The following is a 20,357-nucleotide window of genomic DNA, read 5'->3' as shown; positions in this document are numbered from 1 at the left end:
TGCCCCGTGCTCCTCGGGACGGATTTTTCAGCTATGGCCGCCAAGCAGCCTGCTGATCTGAATATCCTTGCTCTTCGCTCCGGCGGTACAGGTTTAAAGTTGGAGAAGGTTGTGTTGCAAGAGGGAGGTCGCTCACTCCTGTGTGACATGTCCACAGGACAGCCTCGCCCCGTGGTTCCGGCAGGTTGGCGGCGATGCGTTTTTGACTCAATTCACTCACTTTCACATCCGGGTGTGTGCGTGTCGGTTAAGCTGGTTGGTTCCCGTTTTGTGTGGCCCGGTTTTCGTAAGGATGTTAAGGGGGGGGCAGCAGCTTGTGTTGCTTGCCAGCGTGCCAAGGTGCACCAGCATACCAAAGCCCCTCTTGAACCTTTTCCGATTCCTGCCAGGCGTTTTGACCATGTGGACGTGGATCTGGTTGGGGCCCTGCCGCCTTCGAAGGGTTTCACTCATCTGCTCACTATGGTGGATCGGACCACCAGGTGGCCCAAGGTGGTTCCCCTGTCATCCACTGCGTCCACCGATGTGGTTGGTGCCTTTTTCTCTGCTTGGGTGGCCCGTTTTGGTGTTCCGTCAGACGTTACTTCTGACAGGGGCCCTCAGTTTATTTCAGAGCTCTGGTCTGGGATGGCACGTTCCTTGGGGGTACAGGTGCATCGTACTACAGCTTACCATCCTCAGGCTAACGGGTTGTGTGAACGTTTCCATCATTCGCTCAAAGCAGCTTTGTGCGCTACGCTCGTGGGTGACAGTTGGGTGGATCGTTTGCCGTGGGTCCTGCTTGGGTTGCGCTCGGCTCCCAAGGAGGATCCCCGCGGAACTGGTGTTTGGTCAGTCGCTCCGTGTCCCGGGTGAGTTTTTGCTGGAGTTGGCCGCACCGAGTCCCCGTTTTTCGGTAGACCCCTTTTCGTCCGGTGGCGCTTTAGCCCCAGGCCCTGTGCACCACTGTTTCCCAGGGTCTTTCATGCCTACAGCTCTCCTATCTACTCGTTTTGTTTTTGTACGTCACGACGCCCACCACTCGCCCCTCCAGCCTCCTTACGATGGTCCGTTCCGTGTGCTTGAACGGGATACCAAGGGTTTTGTTTTGGATATGGGTGGGTGCAGGGAGTTTGTGTCTGTTGATTGCCTGAAGCCGGCCTATGCTGTGGTGGGCGAACCTGTGTTGCTGGGCCAGGTTCCTCGTTGCGGCCGTCTGCTTTCCAGGCCTCCAGCTTTTCCTCCTCCTGTACTGGACAATGATGATCCTGCCCACTGTTCTAATGAGCACCTTGATTTGCAGGTTCCTCACACTGACTCGACGGTGGTTCGGCGCAGTCGCTATGGGAGACCACTTAGGCCCCCGTTGAGAGACTGATTTGCAGGTTGTGTTCCCTTCTGGGTGTTCGGGGGGGGGGGGCTGTGTGGTGTACAGGATATAGAGGTTCTCTCACCCAGAGGAAGTTGTGGCTTGTGGGGCGGGTCTTAGCCCTCACAGGGAGTGTTGTATGGGGTTTTCCATTTTGTTCTGGTGGTGGAAGAGAATAAGGTTGGCTCGCTAGCAACTGGCTGGTTTTCTCATTTTCCCTTGCCACTATATATATATATATATATATATATATATATATATATATATATATATATATATATATATTAGGCCTGTAACGGTACACGTACCGAACCGAAGCGTTTCGGTACACACCTGTTCGGTTCGGTACACAGCTGTACTGAAACAGCACAGTATGATGAGAAAAAAAAAAAGGAATGAAACACGTCGTTCGATGCGGAACTTTAAATCCGCGCAAGTTTCACACGGACTTAATAAAGGAGCACACATTGACCCGAAATATGAAATAGAAGTTGATATGAGGTTAAAAAAAAAACAAACATGATGTGAACCTGGAAGGAAGAGACTGAAGACCCTCCACCATCATTACAGTCCAGTTTGGATTAGTTCAGGTTCAGGTGAAAGACAACAACGAGGAAAGAGACGGAGATGAGACGGACGTTGTTTGGCCTCTATGAGCTACGGTATTTCTAAAACACTGACACTAGCTCTGTCTGTCTGTCTGTCTGTCTGTTTTTCTGTTTGTCTATCACGCACGCTGTATAATAGAGGAATAAATAGAACGTTGAAAGTATGTAAAGTTTCACTTTCGTTTCACGACAGCATTCATTACATTAGTTATGGACCGCACCCCCAGGTATATAACTGCACGCCCCCCCACCCCACCCGCACCCCCCGGCTCCGACAAAAAAAAAAAAAAAAAAATCCCCCATGCACACAGGCACACAAAAATACACAGTGTCCTAAACAGTTTGTTCTCTGTCCTAAAATAAATAATTTGGTTCATTGTGTTGTCAAAGTTTCTCTTCAGTTTGTTTAAACAGAATACCAGTTTACCCTCTGGTTAATTTTGCACTTCATGTGGAATTTTTTTGTTATTTTTATGCAGAATGTGAACTGACAGAACTGTGATTAGATTTTTCTTGTTTGTTCGAAACTACCTTTCAGGGAAAAGTGCAATGCTAATGTTTAAAATACATTTAGTAATATTAATAATTTATTTTATTTTCTATTTGATTTGTAGCAGCAGAATTATATTATTCCTGTTTTTCTATATTCTATTGTCTCAAAAAATTGGGGGAAAAATGTTGAAAAATTCATAAATGCATTAATAGACATTTTGAGGGGTTTTCTTTCTTTCCGTACCGAACCGAAAAAACCGAACTGTGGCTTTGAAAACCGAAAACGTACTGAAACCGAAAATTTGTGTATTACAGGCCTAATATATATATATATATATATATATATATATATATATATATATATATATATATATATATATATATATATATATATATATATATCCCAATTCCTCCCACCATCCAGACATGATAGGTTAATTGGTTAATCTAAATTGTCCATAGACGTGAATGTGAGAGTGATTGTTTGTCTCTATGTGTCAGCCCTGCGATGAACTGACGAGTTCAGAAAATGAATGAATAAAAAAAAAAAAAAATATATATATATATATATATATATATATATATATATATATATACATATATATATATATATATAAATATATGTATGCATGTATGTATAATAGATTTACACACATTTACACACATCTAAGATAGATAGATAGATAGATAGATAGATCACCATTTGAAACTTAAGTTTTGGGTGTTTTTTTTTTCTCCTCTTTGAGAAAAAATCCATGTCTTTAGCTGGCAGGCACTTCTCTACTGTATGTCCACTGGCTAGTAACTGACACTGAGAATGCTGTTTCTAACAGCAATCATAAAAGCCAAAGCAATAAAGTTCCGGATTATAATGATGACTGAAAATAGATTCAAACTTGACTAGAGTCAAGTGATAATTTGCATTATGCAGTGGTGTAGATTTTTTTTTACCATTTCCTGCAGCAGTGCATAGTTTACAGGCTCTGCTGCATGTCAGAATAGATTAATCATAAACCTGAAGATGCCTTGACCATATTTCAGCAGTCACGTTGAACAGCATGTCGCTTTTGACTTTTGTTAAAAGTACATGATTCACTGGGGAATGGCTTGTAGCAAAGCACCCATTTGTCACCATGACAGAAGAAATAATTTTCCAAACGTATACTGTGGGACAAAGTACTCTAAGAAAAGATGCAATTTTCTGAGAACACGTAAATAGAGATTCCAGACAACAATAACTGCCTTTACAGACTCTGACATGTTTATGGACTCTACAGTAGAGCTACTGCTTTGAAAAGAGTCGTGGTTAGGGCTGTATCAAAGGGTCTTGAATTATCCAAACTAATTCCTACTCTGAAATGTTTCTACTCTGAAATGTTCATTCATCAAAGTTTCTGGTGCATCATAAATTCAGCCATTAAATAATCAATCTGCTATATCTTTACTTGAAAAACAATATATACAAGCACAACAATGCCATCACATGGACTGAATGCAACTAAACTAATTTATCATAACTCTGACTGTTATTCACAGGGTATTTCCACATAAGCCTCCAGTGTACAGAAAAAAATCAATGGATATAGAGGAGTAGTGTGGCATTCAATTAACCTAACCACACAGTAAATTCACTATTTGCCAGCTGAAAGAGCTAAACATAAGATAAGGAAAGCTCACAATGTTTTGTTTAATTTATGATGATGTGAAAACCATCAGTTTTTAATGTCAGTCTAATGCACAACATAGAACAGGCCAAACACATACACACATACAGCGCTGCCATAACCATTCCATCAAACATCTAAAGGCGAAGCATTTCATATACAGATGTGACTTGGAATGCAAAAAGCCCCTACATCAAAGAGTTTACCATATGTACTGCATTTGATATGTTAACTGTCTGGGAGGTTTGCGCTTAGAGCTTCACCCACCATAACAGCAGACAACTCAACAGAGAGACTACATTTATCATTAATATACAGGACATAGAGGAGCAGAAAAATAATGACCATAAAAAACAAATCAAAGTAAATTCATGAGACATATGCATTGCTTGAGTATGGAGTATTACATATTAGCTTTGATTCTTATATATAAAAGTAATCCACATACTAAATTTCTACATACAAACTGAAAGTATATATGTTCAACATGTGCAAACTGCACAGGTGTCCTCCCGGCCCTCCAGTTTCCGCTGCCATTAAAAACATGGCCATATGGGTTCATTCTCCTGTCTGTGCTGCTGACCAACCACGGCTCTGATGAAGATCTGGAGCTGGTCTCCAAGTGCCCTCAGTGGCCTGATGTATGCTATTAGTTGTGCTAATTGCTCATGCTAGGTACAAATTGTACATAAGAATGAGTAATGCAGAGACCGAATTTCCTTCAATCAATCAATCAATCAATCAAATCTTATTTATATAGCACCAAATCATAACATAAGTTATCTCATGACACTTTCTATACAGAGCCGGTCAAAACCAGACTCATAAGCCAATTTACAGAAACCCAACAGAATCCTCCAGGAGCAAACACTTGTGACTGGTGAGAGTGGCGAGGAAAAATTTCCTTTTAACAGGCAGAAACCTCAAACAGACCCCAACTCCTGGAGGATAGCCATCTGCCTTGACCAGTTGGGGTTAAAGAGAGAGGGTAAAGGAAGAGAAAAAGAGTGAAAGAGAGAGACTGGGGGAGAAGGGGCGGGGGGGGGGGGGGCACATGGATGCAAGTGATGCACAGCAAAATGAACTTGAACTGTCAAAAAGTAGATCAGCTGGTGTTATTATAATTACCATTAACCAGAACAAATGTCCATAACTGTTAATACTACTACTGCAAGTACAAGTATTAATAGTGGATAGGGATACTAAACTGAGTAAGGAAAAAAAAAGAGGAAAAAACTAGAAAAGCACTTGAAGAGCACAGACCTACACCAAGGCAGATCAGCCCCCCCCCCCCCCCCCCCCCCACCCCCCACCCATCATTTGTTCCTTGCGTCAGTATCAATATTTCCTGAGTACTTCAAAATTGTTCACCATGAGGGAAGAGATTCAGGTGCGTAATCATGGAAAGACTTACGGATTTGTGATACTTAGGCTATGACTCGGCCTTTACAGATTTGATGAAAAATTGGTGACAAAAGTCATACTACAGAACTAACTCAGGCATTTTCGGAAATTTGTCATGACATGCACTGTGAGAAGTGGAGATCCATGCACCCACAGTAGAAGCAACAACAGACATGTCGACTAAGCAAAAGCAGGTGCGTGGAGCTCCGCTTCCCACAGTGCACGTTGTGAAAAATTTCCAAAAATGCCCGAGTGACCTACCAGCTCTGTTTGTAAACACATGGATTGTGTATGGTGGAGTAAACTTTAAAACTGTTCATTGTTCACATTGTGACAGTCATACAAGCTTTACGAGGTTTAACTTGTGAATTGATGCAGTAAACACACTCTGTTTGATCTGAACCAGGCCTGTAGAGTGGGCCGGGTTCTAAGCTACTGCCACAGTACTGTGGCACAAAATATTAGTTTGTCTATTGCCACAGATCAATCAAATGTTACACTTTGTACTAGAGCCAATTAGGGATACTATTACATGAACTTATTAGCCTCTTGTTGCCACAGCATAGTGATCATATATGACGTTTACTTCAGTGCATTCTTTTGCACATTTTGCTACCATAGTACTGTGGCAATTGATGGAAGAAATGGCAAATTAGTGATAGTATATAGTATAGAATAGGAATTATTGTTCTAAATACTCTATATGTTGTTTTATGGTGTTCTTTGCTCTGGAGGCTGGAGAAGGTGGGTGGAGCTACATGTTAGATGCACCAGTGTGCTGTGTGATTTCAGTTCAGTGTCATATCAGTGTATTGAGTGCTATGGTCCTGTGGAATTCTGCCAGTGGCTGATTTATATCAATGTCGGATTTACCCCCTGCCTCATTTGAAAATCTTTAGAAAAAAAAAAAAAACAGAATGCTACTCCAACTGGGTATTGAACCTAAGACTTCTGCATTACAGTCCGATAAGTTACCGAGTGGGCTAAATGTCTGCTGTGACATAGGTTCACCTATTTGCTATATGACTGCCTTGGTACTTTTTATATAACAAGTGAGCTGATTGGCTCTGTGGTAACAGGCAAACTGATATTTTGTACCACAGTACTGTGTCAATAGCCACCTCGAAAAAATAAATAAACCAGTGGTGACTATGTTTGTTTCACTATAGGTCCGATCATTAATTTAATATGGAATGATCAGAGAAGACAGTCCTGTATTCAGTTTTCTATCTAAAAATGATGGATGAAAGACTGTTTTCTTATGCAGTAAATACTTATATTTCCCATACTACTAGTGTCACTCACACTGGTGTATGAAAGCGTATGAAGTGTATGAAGGACTGGCAGCAACTTCCGTCAGCCTGCCCCAGGGGAGCAGTGGCTACACATTTAATTTACCACCACCAATGCGTGAGTGTATGAGATCAATAATGTAAAGCATTGGGTGCCTTGAAAAGTGCTATAGAAATTCAATCCATTATTATTATTACCACTAGCATAAAAGAACAGTCTATGACGATCACTTGGTTAAAATAATGCTTTTGAACATTCCTAATAAAGAATATTAATTATATATTCATTATGTACGCCTAAGCTACAAATGAGAAAATAAATAATTCTGCTCACAATTTTAACTGTAAAATTAACCCTAGCCTTAAAAAAAGAACTGATAAGAATGCAGTTTAAAGTGTTTCCCCTACAATTGCATTAGGGGGGCTCACAGCTGGGAACAGCCCCTTGGACCTCAGATCCAGTTACGAGTAAGGCTCTCCATCAGTTCCCAGTTAGGTGTCTACAATTGTGGAAAAAATTATTAGACCATCAAAAGTAATCAGAAACAATGTTTATGCAATCAAGTACTAACTCCTGTGTGTATCATGTGACTAAAACAGACAGAAAAGAAAACATGAAATACCTAAAAGCAATGTTTTTGGCAGTACAATGCCATAGCTATTTATTTTTTTATTTATTAGGATCCCGATTAGCTGATGCAGGACATCAGCGACTCTTCCAGGGGTCCTCCCCAGGAAGAGGGAAGGATCTTACATCCACTATTGATGTAAGACAGTGGTTCCCAACCTTTTTAGGCTCGTGACCCCATTTTAACATCACAAATTTCTGGCGAACCCAGACATTCAAAACAGAGACTTTTTTTTTTTTTTTGCTAAAATTAATTTGTTTTTGATCATGTTATAGTTTACTATAATATGTTGCAAATAAACATTAATTTTACATGACATTTAGGCTATATAATGTACATTTTTATTAGTAAGTTTTATTTATTTATTTATTTTTTTTATCAATTACTAGAAATTTCAGGCAATCCCATTTGAATTCCAGGCAACCCTCTGTGGGGTCCCAACCCTAAGGTTAAAAAACACTGCATTAACTGCTCCTAATCCCCTTTTTAAATTGTGTGGTACAGTCTGTTCTTTCTTAAACTGATATAATCTTGCACCACAAACATCTGAAACCAGTGTTCAAGGGGTTAAACTGAAATGAGGAGGAAAGAGGGTCTTATCTAGAGGCTCACCTGGGATGTATATCCACCAGCAGCACCAAAGCTTGCATTGTAATAATGATCCTTTTACAGTGAAACCTTGCCACTTTAGTAAGTTTTTGTTGGGTTTTTTTGTCTTTTTTTTATCAATTACTAGAAATTTCAGGCAATGTTTTTTTTTTGTCTTTTGTTATCAATTACTAGAAATTTCAGGCGACCCCATTTGAATTCCAGGCAACCCCACGTGGGGTCCTGACCCCAAGGTTGAAAAACGCTGATGTAAGATCTTAAGTAATTTTGGTTATTATCAAGAAAACATAGAAAATGGCTAGATATTAGCTCTTAAATTAAACTCTTATGAGCTATTTTTGTTCTTATTATATTTGTCCAAACAAATGTACCTTTAGTTGTACCAGGTATTAAAATGACCAAGAAATTGAAGAAAACACGGGGTGGTCTCATAATTTTTTTCATGACTGTATACATATCACTCTCTCTCTCTCTCTCTCTCTCTCTCTCCTCTCTCTCCTCTCTCTCTCTCTCTCTCCTCTCTCTCTCTCTCTCTACTCTCTCCTCTCTCTCTCTCTCTCTCTCTCTCTCCTCTCTCTCTCTCTCTCTCTCTCCTCTCTCTCTCTCTCTCTCTCTCTCTCTCTCTCTCTCTCTCTCTCTCTCTCTCTCTCTCTCTCTCTCTCTCTCCTCTCTCTCTCTCTCTCTCTCTCTCTCAGATTGTATTGGGCTGTATGTGCCCCCTGAACTAAAATGACTTTGACACTCCTGGTTTACAGTGGATAAGGAGTGACATAAGCTATCCTCCATATTACATTGTTGCTAAATGAAAGCTAAAGTCATTAAAAATTTCAGTTATTTGACAGTTACTTACTTGTGTGTATTTACTGGTTCAATGATCACACTAATAAATTGCTAAATGACAATAGTTAAAGACCACATTAGAGACATTTGAATGCACTGTGAGAAAGTGTATCATTCTTGATCTGTTAAGTCCCGGACCATTTATTTGTAACTGATTTAATTTAAATGTAACATAAAACAATGTATTAGCTGACAGCAAAAGCTTCATTCACATAAAACCAAGTGACGATCAGAAAACAGAAAAGGTAGAACAAAATTTGTAATGATCACTTCACAAAATGACCTTCATTTTTGGCTCATTCAGTGAATTTTAATGGCAGAGAAATAATACTTGTACCATTGAATCTGCTTAGTGTTAGCTTAGCACTGCAGAGTTTGTCGCATTGGTCTTTTGTTTTATGAAGGTATTCATGACACACTGGTATCAGATTGTTAGAATGTTTTCAATATTTGCCTATTTAAGAGCTTCTTGTTTGGATTGTGTTGTGTTTTGCGAATGTGTATGTATATCATGTGTATATTGCTGCAAGTGTTACATTAAATGGCAATGCTATGCAACTGCCCTTGGATCTGGGTTCAGTGCTCCCTGCACCTTCCTGATAGCACAATCAGGAAGGTGATCCTTTCTACTTGTGACTTCAAAATTACGGGTGTGCTGTGTTCAAGTGCTTTTCTTGTTATAGTGAAATGAAAAATGGCGGACACACAATTTATCATGACCTGCTACATCGCTAAAACAGTTTTAGATGTGTTAATTCATCTGCTGCGATGAATCCTTCATTGCTCTCTGCCATGTTGAACAGTTCAAAGGACATTTTCATCTCAACAGCTCATGTATCAACATTTTTTCTCAGTTGTCCAGTGGAAATATGAGAGGGGGCATTCATGTGCAATTTCTGAGTTTGTAACTAGTATTTACCATAACTGTCATAGCACATGAAGCCAGGATAAGAGACAACACTGCAGTGACATTTTTCTCTGTACTAGCCCACACTAATTATTCAGCCTTAGGAAGCTTTGGGCATACAGTTTTAGTGCTTATTGAATCTAAAATTTTTCACCTTTTACTGAGGAATGCTGGGACTTATTCTAGACCCATGTGACTGGAGACACACAACACATTGAACTGCATTTATTTTTTTAGTGTGAAGTTCCTATATGTCCTGTTGGACAAATGCCTGTGCTTTCTAATCAGAACAATCTCACTTCACAGTGGAAGAATGACCTCAGAGGTCCAGACAAATGTGGATGACAAGTCTCTTAACACCTTGATAAAGAGGAAATTCTGTAAATCTATGTCAGCAGAGAGAATTTTTCTCTGGGGATGATGATAATTTGATATAATTCATGATAGATTAGACAAAGATGAGGAGTATTTTGTCAGAAAGTATCAACTGTTGAGCAGTCAAGGAAAAATTTCATTAAGAAAATTTTCAGTCCTAAAATAGTTCAACCAGAAAATGAAGAACAAGAATGCATATTAAAGTTCATTAAAGTATTGACTGCTAATTGAATATTGATTGACCCATCACTTGAAGGGAAATTTGATGACTTATATCATATATATCACATACATTAAACTGATCTTTGAGCCATGAACAGAACTGTTAAAGCCTCACAAGGCCAGGATTAAAATGTACTTGACACATTGATAGATATCAGTAGCATATTTCAGATACCCTCTCACTACAGTAAGTATGGAGCTGATATGTGATGCAAATATGGTCAAAGTGAACACAGTTGAACACTACAGCTTCATTAGGGTGCCAATGACAATATCATCAGTTCAGTTTCTCATTGTGTCTGTGTTGCTGTGTTTGATGTTTGCAGAATGTTTATTCTGCTTAATGCCACTACAGAACTACATTAGTTATCAGAATAACATTTATTTATCTGTACATTAGTGTATTTTTGGGGCTGTGTCATTTAATGAAACCTTGACAAATGTTTAGGAACCATTTTGGAAAATAATCACTGTAATGACTAGCATTACAGTGATTGTTTTAAAGCACAAACCCAAACCGACCCCAGAACCAGCAGCCTCTGAAACCAGGGGAGCCACAGCTATTTGTAGAAATTAACTCAACTAGTGGTATGAGTCTAAATGTTAATAGCAATAAGTTATGAAGCCAATGGGTGGTCTGTGTGTTTATTACAGTGACAGAAACTGATCTGTTTTCAAAGTTATTGCATACTCCAAAAAACAGAGGAATTTGTTGTCTCTCCCAAGGCTGTGACAAAAGAATAACGTCTCATCTGTTGTCCAATAGGGCTGCAACTAATGACTATTTCAATAGTCGACTAGTCATCGACTACTGTGACAACTAGTCGACCAATAGATTATTATTCAGATTACGAACTGCCCAAATATTAATAAATAAATAATGGCTGTTATTATATTCATAGCAATAATAAAATACTGAAGCATCTGAAGGACAGACGAGGGTTTATTCCACGCTGGTCGCTTTATTAGAAGAACAGTATTGCCAGTATTGGTTACTGTCGGCTGTAACCTCGCCGATATAACAGAAGGAGAAATAGTAATGGGAAACTTATTTGCTGGCTCTGTCTCACTCATCTGCTCTCTCTTTATTTTTGCTCTCACCTCTCTCACACACACCGGCTCACTGGCTCCACCTACATACTTTTCTCATCCACTCACCTATCCTTCATAGCCCTACACACACGTTACAGACAGTCAGTAACTGACAAACAGTAACATTGTTTGACATTGGATTACATGCTGTGGGTTACATACGATGACGACGATGATGTCACTAATGACCTGTCAACTACTAAATTAGTCGTCAACTAATTTTGCCATCAACTTAGCTGACCAATTGTTGCAGCCCTAGTATCCAACAACAATTGTGTAATTAGTCAGAAACTTGAACTGGGCGTGGTTAATGCAGAAAAGCGGAGGAAATGTCCAGGCTAAACCTAGCATTGTTCTTGTTCTTGTCACCTAAAGAAAACCAATTTCTCTGTTTTTGTGGAGTATGTGACAATTGTTACTTTGATTCCACTTGGATTTTTGCTGCAGCTTAACATCCAGCTCACATGGAGAAAAATACTTCCCAAACACTGTGAAGTGACAAGACAACACTGACACAATATAATCCATTTATCATCATCCCCGTGGTAACAAAGACACTGTGTCTGTCTGTTGCTGTGCTGGTGAAAAATTCTAAATACTTCAATAGTAAAATGTAAGAATGTTTCACTTCACTCATAATAAAACAAGCTAACCCCACAATTCAGTGCAAAAAGGCAAAGTAACAATGTAACTTTACAACTTTATTGTCAAGCTTAAAAATCAATTATGAGTGTTTGTACGGTGTACTTTTTAGGTATGTTGCAAACTCTTCATTACTGATTTGATGTATTGATACAGCAGTTTGTATCACAATGCATCTTAAAATCGAGTAATGTCCACATCTCTATCATGCAAATACCTTATCCCAGTTACTGACAGTGGTGGGTTACTGTGCAGGTGCTTAATGATATAACAGAAACACCAACATGGCAGCAGCAACAGTATCTCAGTTGCGCAGCATCAGACACACCAAGGGCCTGATTTACTAAAGGTTTGCGTGTGTAAAAACGTGCACAAACTTGACTACGCACGCAAAAACATGTTGAAGTTTAACAGGATGCACTGAGAGTTGCGCCTCTCAAATGGGTAAAATAGCTCACACAACCCATTTACCATGTTTGCCTTGATGAATATGCAATATGGGCGTTCACCAGAACGTGCAAAATTATTGGGAGGAGTACATGCAAATATTCATTTAGCGCGTGCAATGCGATTACCAAACCTGATACTGATTTCAGTAGCTGATTTTGCGTCTATATTTAGCGTGTCTGAAAAGGCAGGTTTTAACTGGCACAGCTTCGCTCAAAACTGGCAGCAGTTTGTTGTAGCGAGGATGCGGCATTGGCACAACCAATACTCAGAGAATGAATCTGTTCTGCTCGCATCAACATTTTTGGAGTAACAGAAGAAAAAAATTAATATTTGAGACATATGGCCCCCCACTTTATGGCCCCACACTCCCTCTCTCGCTCTTGTGCACGCAAGGGAGACCGAACAGGACGGGTTCTAGCACTGCACAACACCACATGCACACACACACACAGACACACACACACACACACACACATAAACAGCGCTGTCCATTGTTGTGACTGGGCTGCTGAACCAGCTATATAAGCACTGATGTGGAGGGTTTTATATATATATATATATATATATATATATATATATATATATATATTATATATATGTATATTATATATATATAATATACGTTACTTCCATCAGTCCTTAAACCTGGAGGAAATCACTCACTGAATGCCTTTTATATATACATACGTATATTACATATATATATATATATATATATATATATATATATACACACACACAGGGTGGGGAAGCAAAATTTACAATATTTTGAGGCAGGGATTGAAAGACAGTGTATGACCAGTTAGTTTATTGAAAGTCTTGACAATTTATTTCCCACAAGAAAATTTACATAATAGAAAATGTTTTTATTCTATGTGTCCTCCTTCTTACTCAATAACTACCTTCACACGCTTCCTGAAACTTGCGCAAGTGTTCCTCAAATATTCGGGTGACAACTTCTCCCATTCTTCTTTAATAGTATCTTCCAGACTTTCTCGTAATAGTTTTGCTCATAGTCATTCTCTTCTTTACATTATAAACAGTCTTTATGGACACTCCAACTATTTTTGAAATCTCCTTTGGTGTGACGAGTGCATTCAGCAAATCACACACTCTTTGACGTTTGCTTTCCTGATTACTCATATGGGCAAAAATTTCTGAAAAGGTATGGATAATAGTGTTAGGTATGATTATGACATCAATATCTGTTTGGTTTCAAAACAATTGATGTAGTGTCTGCTGAGAAAAAACAACTAAATGTTCAGTGTAAATTTTGCTTCCCCGCCCTGTATATATATATATATATATATATATATATATATATATATATATATATATATATATATATAAAATGCTGTACATACTACAGTTAAGCGTGTGTGTGTGTTTGTGTATAATACAAAAATTTCCCTTAGATAGAATACGAGAATTCATCTTAAACAAATATTTTTGCTATAAAATCGCACATGCCTGCACAAACAGCAACAATAATGAGTACAGTGGATAAAAGAATTTATCATGTATACAGGGATATGTGTATCCTGATTTAAGTACGTCATGTAAATGCCATAATCCAAACATGATTTGGGATACATCTCATAACCAACATCTTGGGTGTACATGTAAACAAAATGAAAATGACAAACAGGCATTACAAAATGCAAATAATGCAAAAGATGTAACCAGATAAGGATGAGGAAAAGGACATAAAGTGTGACTTAAGATGTAAAGCTGAAAATACTATGGTTATGGGGATATTGTGATGGTCTGTGATTCACAGCCCTAAAACCTAAGCCCTAAACCCAGCCCAGCTTAAGCCCCATTCACACAAGACTTGTATAACCTGTGGACCTTCAGTGATTCAGAAATGAATCAACCCCCCCACATCACATCCACATATGTGGATAAGCAGTATAAGTTTTTCACTGAAATTCACTGGTTCTTAGGTCCTGGATCATTACTTACAAATAACTGCAGAAAGACAGAGGAATGCCAGTTACTGTAAGTGCCATAATTATTATCCATCCAGGTTTTAAGTTTGCTCTTTCAGAGAATGTCAACGCTGTAATGCAACATGAGTCTCCTGCATTTCTCCAGAAAAACACCTATAAAACTTTTATTTATCATCACGACACAGACTCTTTGGACCTTGACCAGAGCATGGGTAGAATAAATCCAAAGAGTAAACAAAAAACCATACACATCACACCATAATATAGAGTTGTTGACCTGTATGGTACTAGTATTAACACAGAACCTTTGTGTTTGTACAAATGGGGTCTTTGCTTCACAAATTATAGGCATGGCCAGTTTGCATAGGATTAAAATCACACAACCTTTACAATTATAACAAATTACCTGAGGTGCATTAGAAGTACTAGTTCCCTGCAAATAGGTCTTTAGAACAATTATGAATCTAATTGTACCTCAGTGTTTAAGTCTAGGAACATTATTTCACATTCCTGGTTTAGCAGCAACACTCTCTCATCTCATAAATCTGTCACACCTCAAGACACACCACAACAGGAGAAAATGCAATGCAATTCCTTTTAATACAATGCTAAAACCACTCCTACAAATAAGAAAATCATGTCACCATGATGTCGTAGCATGGACATTAACTCTTATTTATGCAACATTAGCAGTGGGTAATATCTCAATGAAGCTGCCAGTGTCAGATTCTGATCAAAGCAATAAACTCAGTTCAGCTGAGAGTTTTGTTCTCTTCTGTTTTCTGCCCCAGTGTTACTGACTGTGGTTGATACAAAGTCATATATTTTTATTATTATTAATAGTATATTGCTATTGACGCATTCTTAGTTTTCACAATACCCTCAGTCTGGTAAATCCATATTAGTGTAGATGCTGTTCCTTGACTGAAAAAAAAAGGTTTGGTGATGTAAAAATGTTCTTTTTCTTTTCTTTCTTTTTTTTTTTTTTTTTTGGAGAACCCAATTAAACATGAGTATACTGTATATAACAGATGCTGATAGTTCAGGGGAAGCAGGTGACAACATGTGGGTAAATAATAATAATTATTGGGACTGAATAATGTGGCATTACAGTAGAGTAATCTTTGATAATATTACATTAAAAATATTATCGTCGTACATTTAATTTCCTGAAATTCCTATTGTGATTAATATGGTTAATATTATTTTCCTTAGAGTCTATTGCTTGGTTATTAACGAAAATACGGACCTAGAAATGGAAAACTTTCATGATTGCATGGGCTAAGATTGCAATAAATATTTTAAGGTAACAGGAAATAAGACATCACATTTGTTTATTTTTTTTTATTTTCTTTTCTTATTTTGCAATGCAATATTCGCTATATTTCTGGACAAGTGCAATATCCCCCTGTAATTTTTACTTACTACTGATAATGTTTACAACGTGTATATTTTCATCAGTGAAACAGTTTTGTTTTTCAATAAATGTATGTTACTAGATCCGTCTGTATAGTTTTCACACCTCAGTACAGTATTTCATAATTTATTATATTATATTTTTCAATTTTGCTTTTATTATTCTTGTACAGTGTTTTAAGTACTTTCTATTTAAGACTAGGTGTTTTTTCTTTGACTCATCACTTTTTACTTGGCTCCAAGAGAGCCCTGCACAGCAATTAACTATATGGCTGGGCTGTTTGTTTGGCAACAAATGGCCTATAAAAATTTTAGGTTTAGAGAAAAAGAAAAGTCCTTTGTTGGATTTCAGGTAAGGGTTTGGGATAATGCTAATGTTTTCACAACTTTCACACTCATTTGCAGATATCATGCAGTCATAGGCCTATACATAACCCGGGTGGAAACAACACAGCTACGGACTAAAAGGAATTATTTACATCACATGACTTTGTTTTTCGACATTTTATTTAACTGCGGAAAATGTCTCTTCCATATAGGTCTGTGTTTTTTTCTTTGGCCTGTCCTGTAGCTATACAATGTAATAGTGCGCTTTCCAAATTTCATGGCTGGGACATAAAATGGGTTGCAAAGTAAAATGCATAGCTGTAACATACATGACATGAGGAAGATATTTTCTTTTTTAAGTTAGTGACTAAACATGGCAAAATCAACAGAAAGAAAAAACAAAACTAGAAATGCACTCGGAGAGCGCAGACCTCCGCCAAGCGCAAAAATTCCCCCACATAATCGGTGATACAAATCCTACATTTATTTTTTAAAATAAAATCCGCCTTCTGGATCAGATCCGGATCAGCCTTTGAAATGTGATAGAGGACCCCATTGTCAATTCCTGAGTTAAATTTCATGAGTTTTGGTCAATAATTAAGCGAGATATTGGGAAACGAAAATTTTGGCCCCATTTACCACAATGTTAACGAAAATTTCAAAGTGATCCAGAATCCAGGATTTCTTCCGGATCACCCCCAAAAGTTAATCATTTCTTCCTTATCCCATTTCCAACAAACCCTGAAAATTTCATCAAAATCTGTTCATAACTTTTTGAGTTATGTTGCACACTAACGGATAGACAAACAAACAGACAGACAAACAAACCCTGGCAAAAACATAACCTCCTTGGCGGAGGTAACAAGGTGAAAAAAATATAATCACAAATGGAAATTTTTTAAAAGACATAAGGCAAAAACGATGTAAAAGATGCAATGAGAACAAAATGATGTAAAATATTGAATAGATAGGCATTTCATTCACCATTGTTTGGATGATGGAAGAGTTAGCAAAAATGCAAATATATGACAATTTATGACATTTTTTGGTACATTTTTGTGCCAAACCAACCATGAAACCGTTTGTTTCTTACGTTTGACACTCACTGTAATGTATAGCCTACGAAAGTTGTTTTCCATTATATATATATATATAATTATATATATATATATATATATATATATAATATCTATATTATATATCTATATATATATTTTTTTTTTTTTTTTTTTTTAATTAACCTAACAATACATGATTATTTATCTTAAGGGCTATGTTTGTTAGAATGTTTTAATCTGAAAAGTAAGGAATACAGTCAAAGCTGTGGGGAAGGGGAATATTTAATATGTCCTTTCTTGTTTTAAGAATAAGAAATAAATGATTAAATGTAGAAGTTGTAGGTGAAATGTAAAGTGTCTGTTGGTCTTGCTTACCTTTTAATCATCAGTCTGCTGCCATTCCTCAAACTGTTTAATTCCCACAAATTCCATCGGCAGAAAAGAGTCCTTAAACCTGGAGGAAATCACTCACTGAATGCTTTTAAAAGAGCGGAATGTCTTTTTAAAAAAAATTCTACATATATATACATATATATGTACTGTGGTGTAATGTTCCCGTGTGTCTGTGTGAAGTTGTCCGGAGACTCGTATTCGTCCTCTACCGGTGAGGAGCAACAGCCTCAGCGCGGCTCCGGCAGTTTCTCTCCGGCTGTTATATATGCAGCCCCGGCGCCTTCCGGACGCACCTTTCAAAATAAAACACCCTCAGCGGGTTTTATCACAGGTTGGAGTGTACGGAAAAACAACCCCATAGCATCAACCTATCAAACACAAATTTCACAATAACTGACACTGGTCAAAAACTGCCACTCATAATTTCATCCACTCATGCAAAATACAGGATATGCTATGTTGGGACACTAACCTTTCTGTTTTAGATTCTAATACTTCAATCAATCAATGAATTGATGAAAATTGTTTTTTAATAATTGGCATTTCCTGTTTATCAGTAGTCACAGGGAATACATTGTATGCCACAGTTGTAACCTGTACATTGCAGACAGTATAGTAAGTCTATCCATCCATCCATCTGTCCATTCATCCATCTCTCCATTCATCCATCTGTCCGACTATCCGTCTGTCTGCCTGTCTGTCTACCCATCCATCCATCCATTAGTCACAGGGATGGAAGGGCCAATCCTGGCTACCAGCAGGTAAAAGCAGAGGGCACACCCTGGACATGTCGCCAGATCATCTTGGGCCTAACATGTCACTCTATGAAGAAAATGCACTTATTAAAAAAAACAAAAAAAAAAAAAAACAATGTAACTTTAATCTGAAGGAAACCGGTGTACTTTCCTGCTGTGCGTGTGTGAGTGTTTATGGATGACTTGACCACGATGCAGCTGCAGCTCAGCTGAAACACTGAATCCCAGACATCAGAGCAGCAGGTTGGAGAACCCACTTAACCACAAGTGCTACCACTCTAGCTTTCTTTTCTTTTTTTTTTTCATATCTGCAGCCCTAAATACACAGATGCAGCATTCATCTACTGTCATCCTCAGCAGGTGTGATTTAGTACTGTTATTTATTTATTTATTTATTTATCTATTTATTTATTTATTTATAAAAAAAAAAAGGATTCTACAGTCTTGAAACATACTATAGGAGTACACTTTGTAAGAATTGACCCACTGACCTTTTCCATCTCGGCAGGGCTGAAGACATTAACTCTTAATTTCTCATTTAATGAGCAGGTTAGAGGTCAGGCTGTACTGGTGGGATTGATCACTAGTCTGAAGCATATTGATCATCTGTGCCTGTCTTAGGTGGAGTAGTTTATATACTCATACACTGACAAACAAACACCATCCATTTTATCTATCTCTGTACTGAATGAGTCAAATCTTCACACACAGTGATGTCACATTTACGTAAATGAGGACTAACAAGCATAAAGTTTCAGAAAGATGTGGATAATCAGTAATGATTGTGTACAAACCTTGAGAAAATAGAATTTATTAACAATGCAATGCTTGTTTCTATTCAAGCTGGTGGCAGCAAGATAACTCCTAAACACAGACCACTATGAGGGAAGGATGGAGTGAGTTACAAATGTAATACGAAAACTGAACATAATAAACACAAGCAGACAATAAATTGTAAGGGTGTCTACACTACCTCCTGGTAGATATGGTCGGTATATATGTTGGAAAATAAATAAACCCCAAAGCAAATTATATCTTTTATACAGCATTCAAAGGTACGTATTCAAAGAGAATTGTATGTGATTGAAACACATAAGAGATGAAGAGATGATAACTAGATACTCAGCAAAACCTCCTATAAAGAAAAACAGCACAGATAATGGCCCTTGTATAAAATCAGACTAAACAAATAAATCTGAGAAAAACACTGAGCCACACATTCAGTAGTGTCTTTGTTGAAACCTGAAATGGTAGCAGCATGTTAACCCTCTATGATGTCCTGTTTTGGACCTTTCAGCACATATTCACTTCATAATCTTTTTTTTTTATTTATTTATTTATTTTTTTATATTGATGCCAGGGTTGAAATAGATTTGACTTTTAGTCTGAGGATGGAGAAGTCTTTTCAGAAACAGAAATGCATGACCACAAGTGCACTTCTCAATCGTGGTAATAATATATGTACAACTGGAAGATATAGAAATATATAAACAGCATTTCAGAAGAAAATTTGAATTTTTTAGAACCTGTATGGGATCCTCTGGACAGAGAAGAATAAAGACTATGACAACCTCTTGGACTTTCTAAAGGTGTGCAAAGAAAGTTTAGGATTTATTGAATCCAAATGGAGGTTGAACTAAATACTGACTTTATTTGCATAAGCTGATTAGTTCTGATTTGTGTGTGTGTGTGTGTGTGTGTGTGTGTGTGTGTGTGTGTGTGTGTGTGTGCGTGCGTGCGCTTGCATGTGTGTGTGTGTGTGTGTGTGTGTGTGTGTGTTTGTGTGTGTTTCAATACTGCACATACGCAGGAACGATGCACGATGGAAACTCAAGTAAACTCCCCTGGCAGATAGAATGATCTGCAGTTTACAGTCAAAAGT

The 20,357-nt window shown here is 37.9% G+C and overlaps 1 protein-coding gene across 1 annotated transcript in view; it reads right to left on the bottom strand.

Annotated features, from left to right (window-relative positions):
* The window catches only part of opn5 (opsin 5), an 87,407-nt gene extending 69,497 nt beyond the window's left edge, over nt 1-17,910 (bottom strand). The window contains exon 1 of the mRNA XM_030128734.1: nt 17,703-17,910. Within this exon, the coding sequence (XP_029984594.1) occupies nt 17,703-17,713 (11 nt within the window). The 5' untranslated portion in view covers nt 17,714-17,910. The remainder of the gene's footprint in view (nt 1-17,702) is intronic.
* Between the last annotated feature and the right edge of the window lie 2,447 nt (nt 17,911-20,357).

This window comes from Sphaeramia orbicularis, chromosome 24 (genome assembly GCF_902148855.1).
Source record: "Sphaeramia orbicularis chromosome 24, fSphaOr1.1, whole genome shotgun sequence".
Classification (NCBI taxonomy): domain Eukaryota; kingdom Metazoa; phylum Chordata; class Actinopteri; order Kurtiformes; family Apogonidae; genus Sphaeramia; species Sphaeramia orbicularis.
Note: the sequence above shows the minus strand (reverse complement) of the source record. Positions and strands in the feature narration are given on the sequence as shown.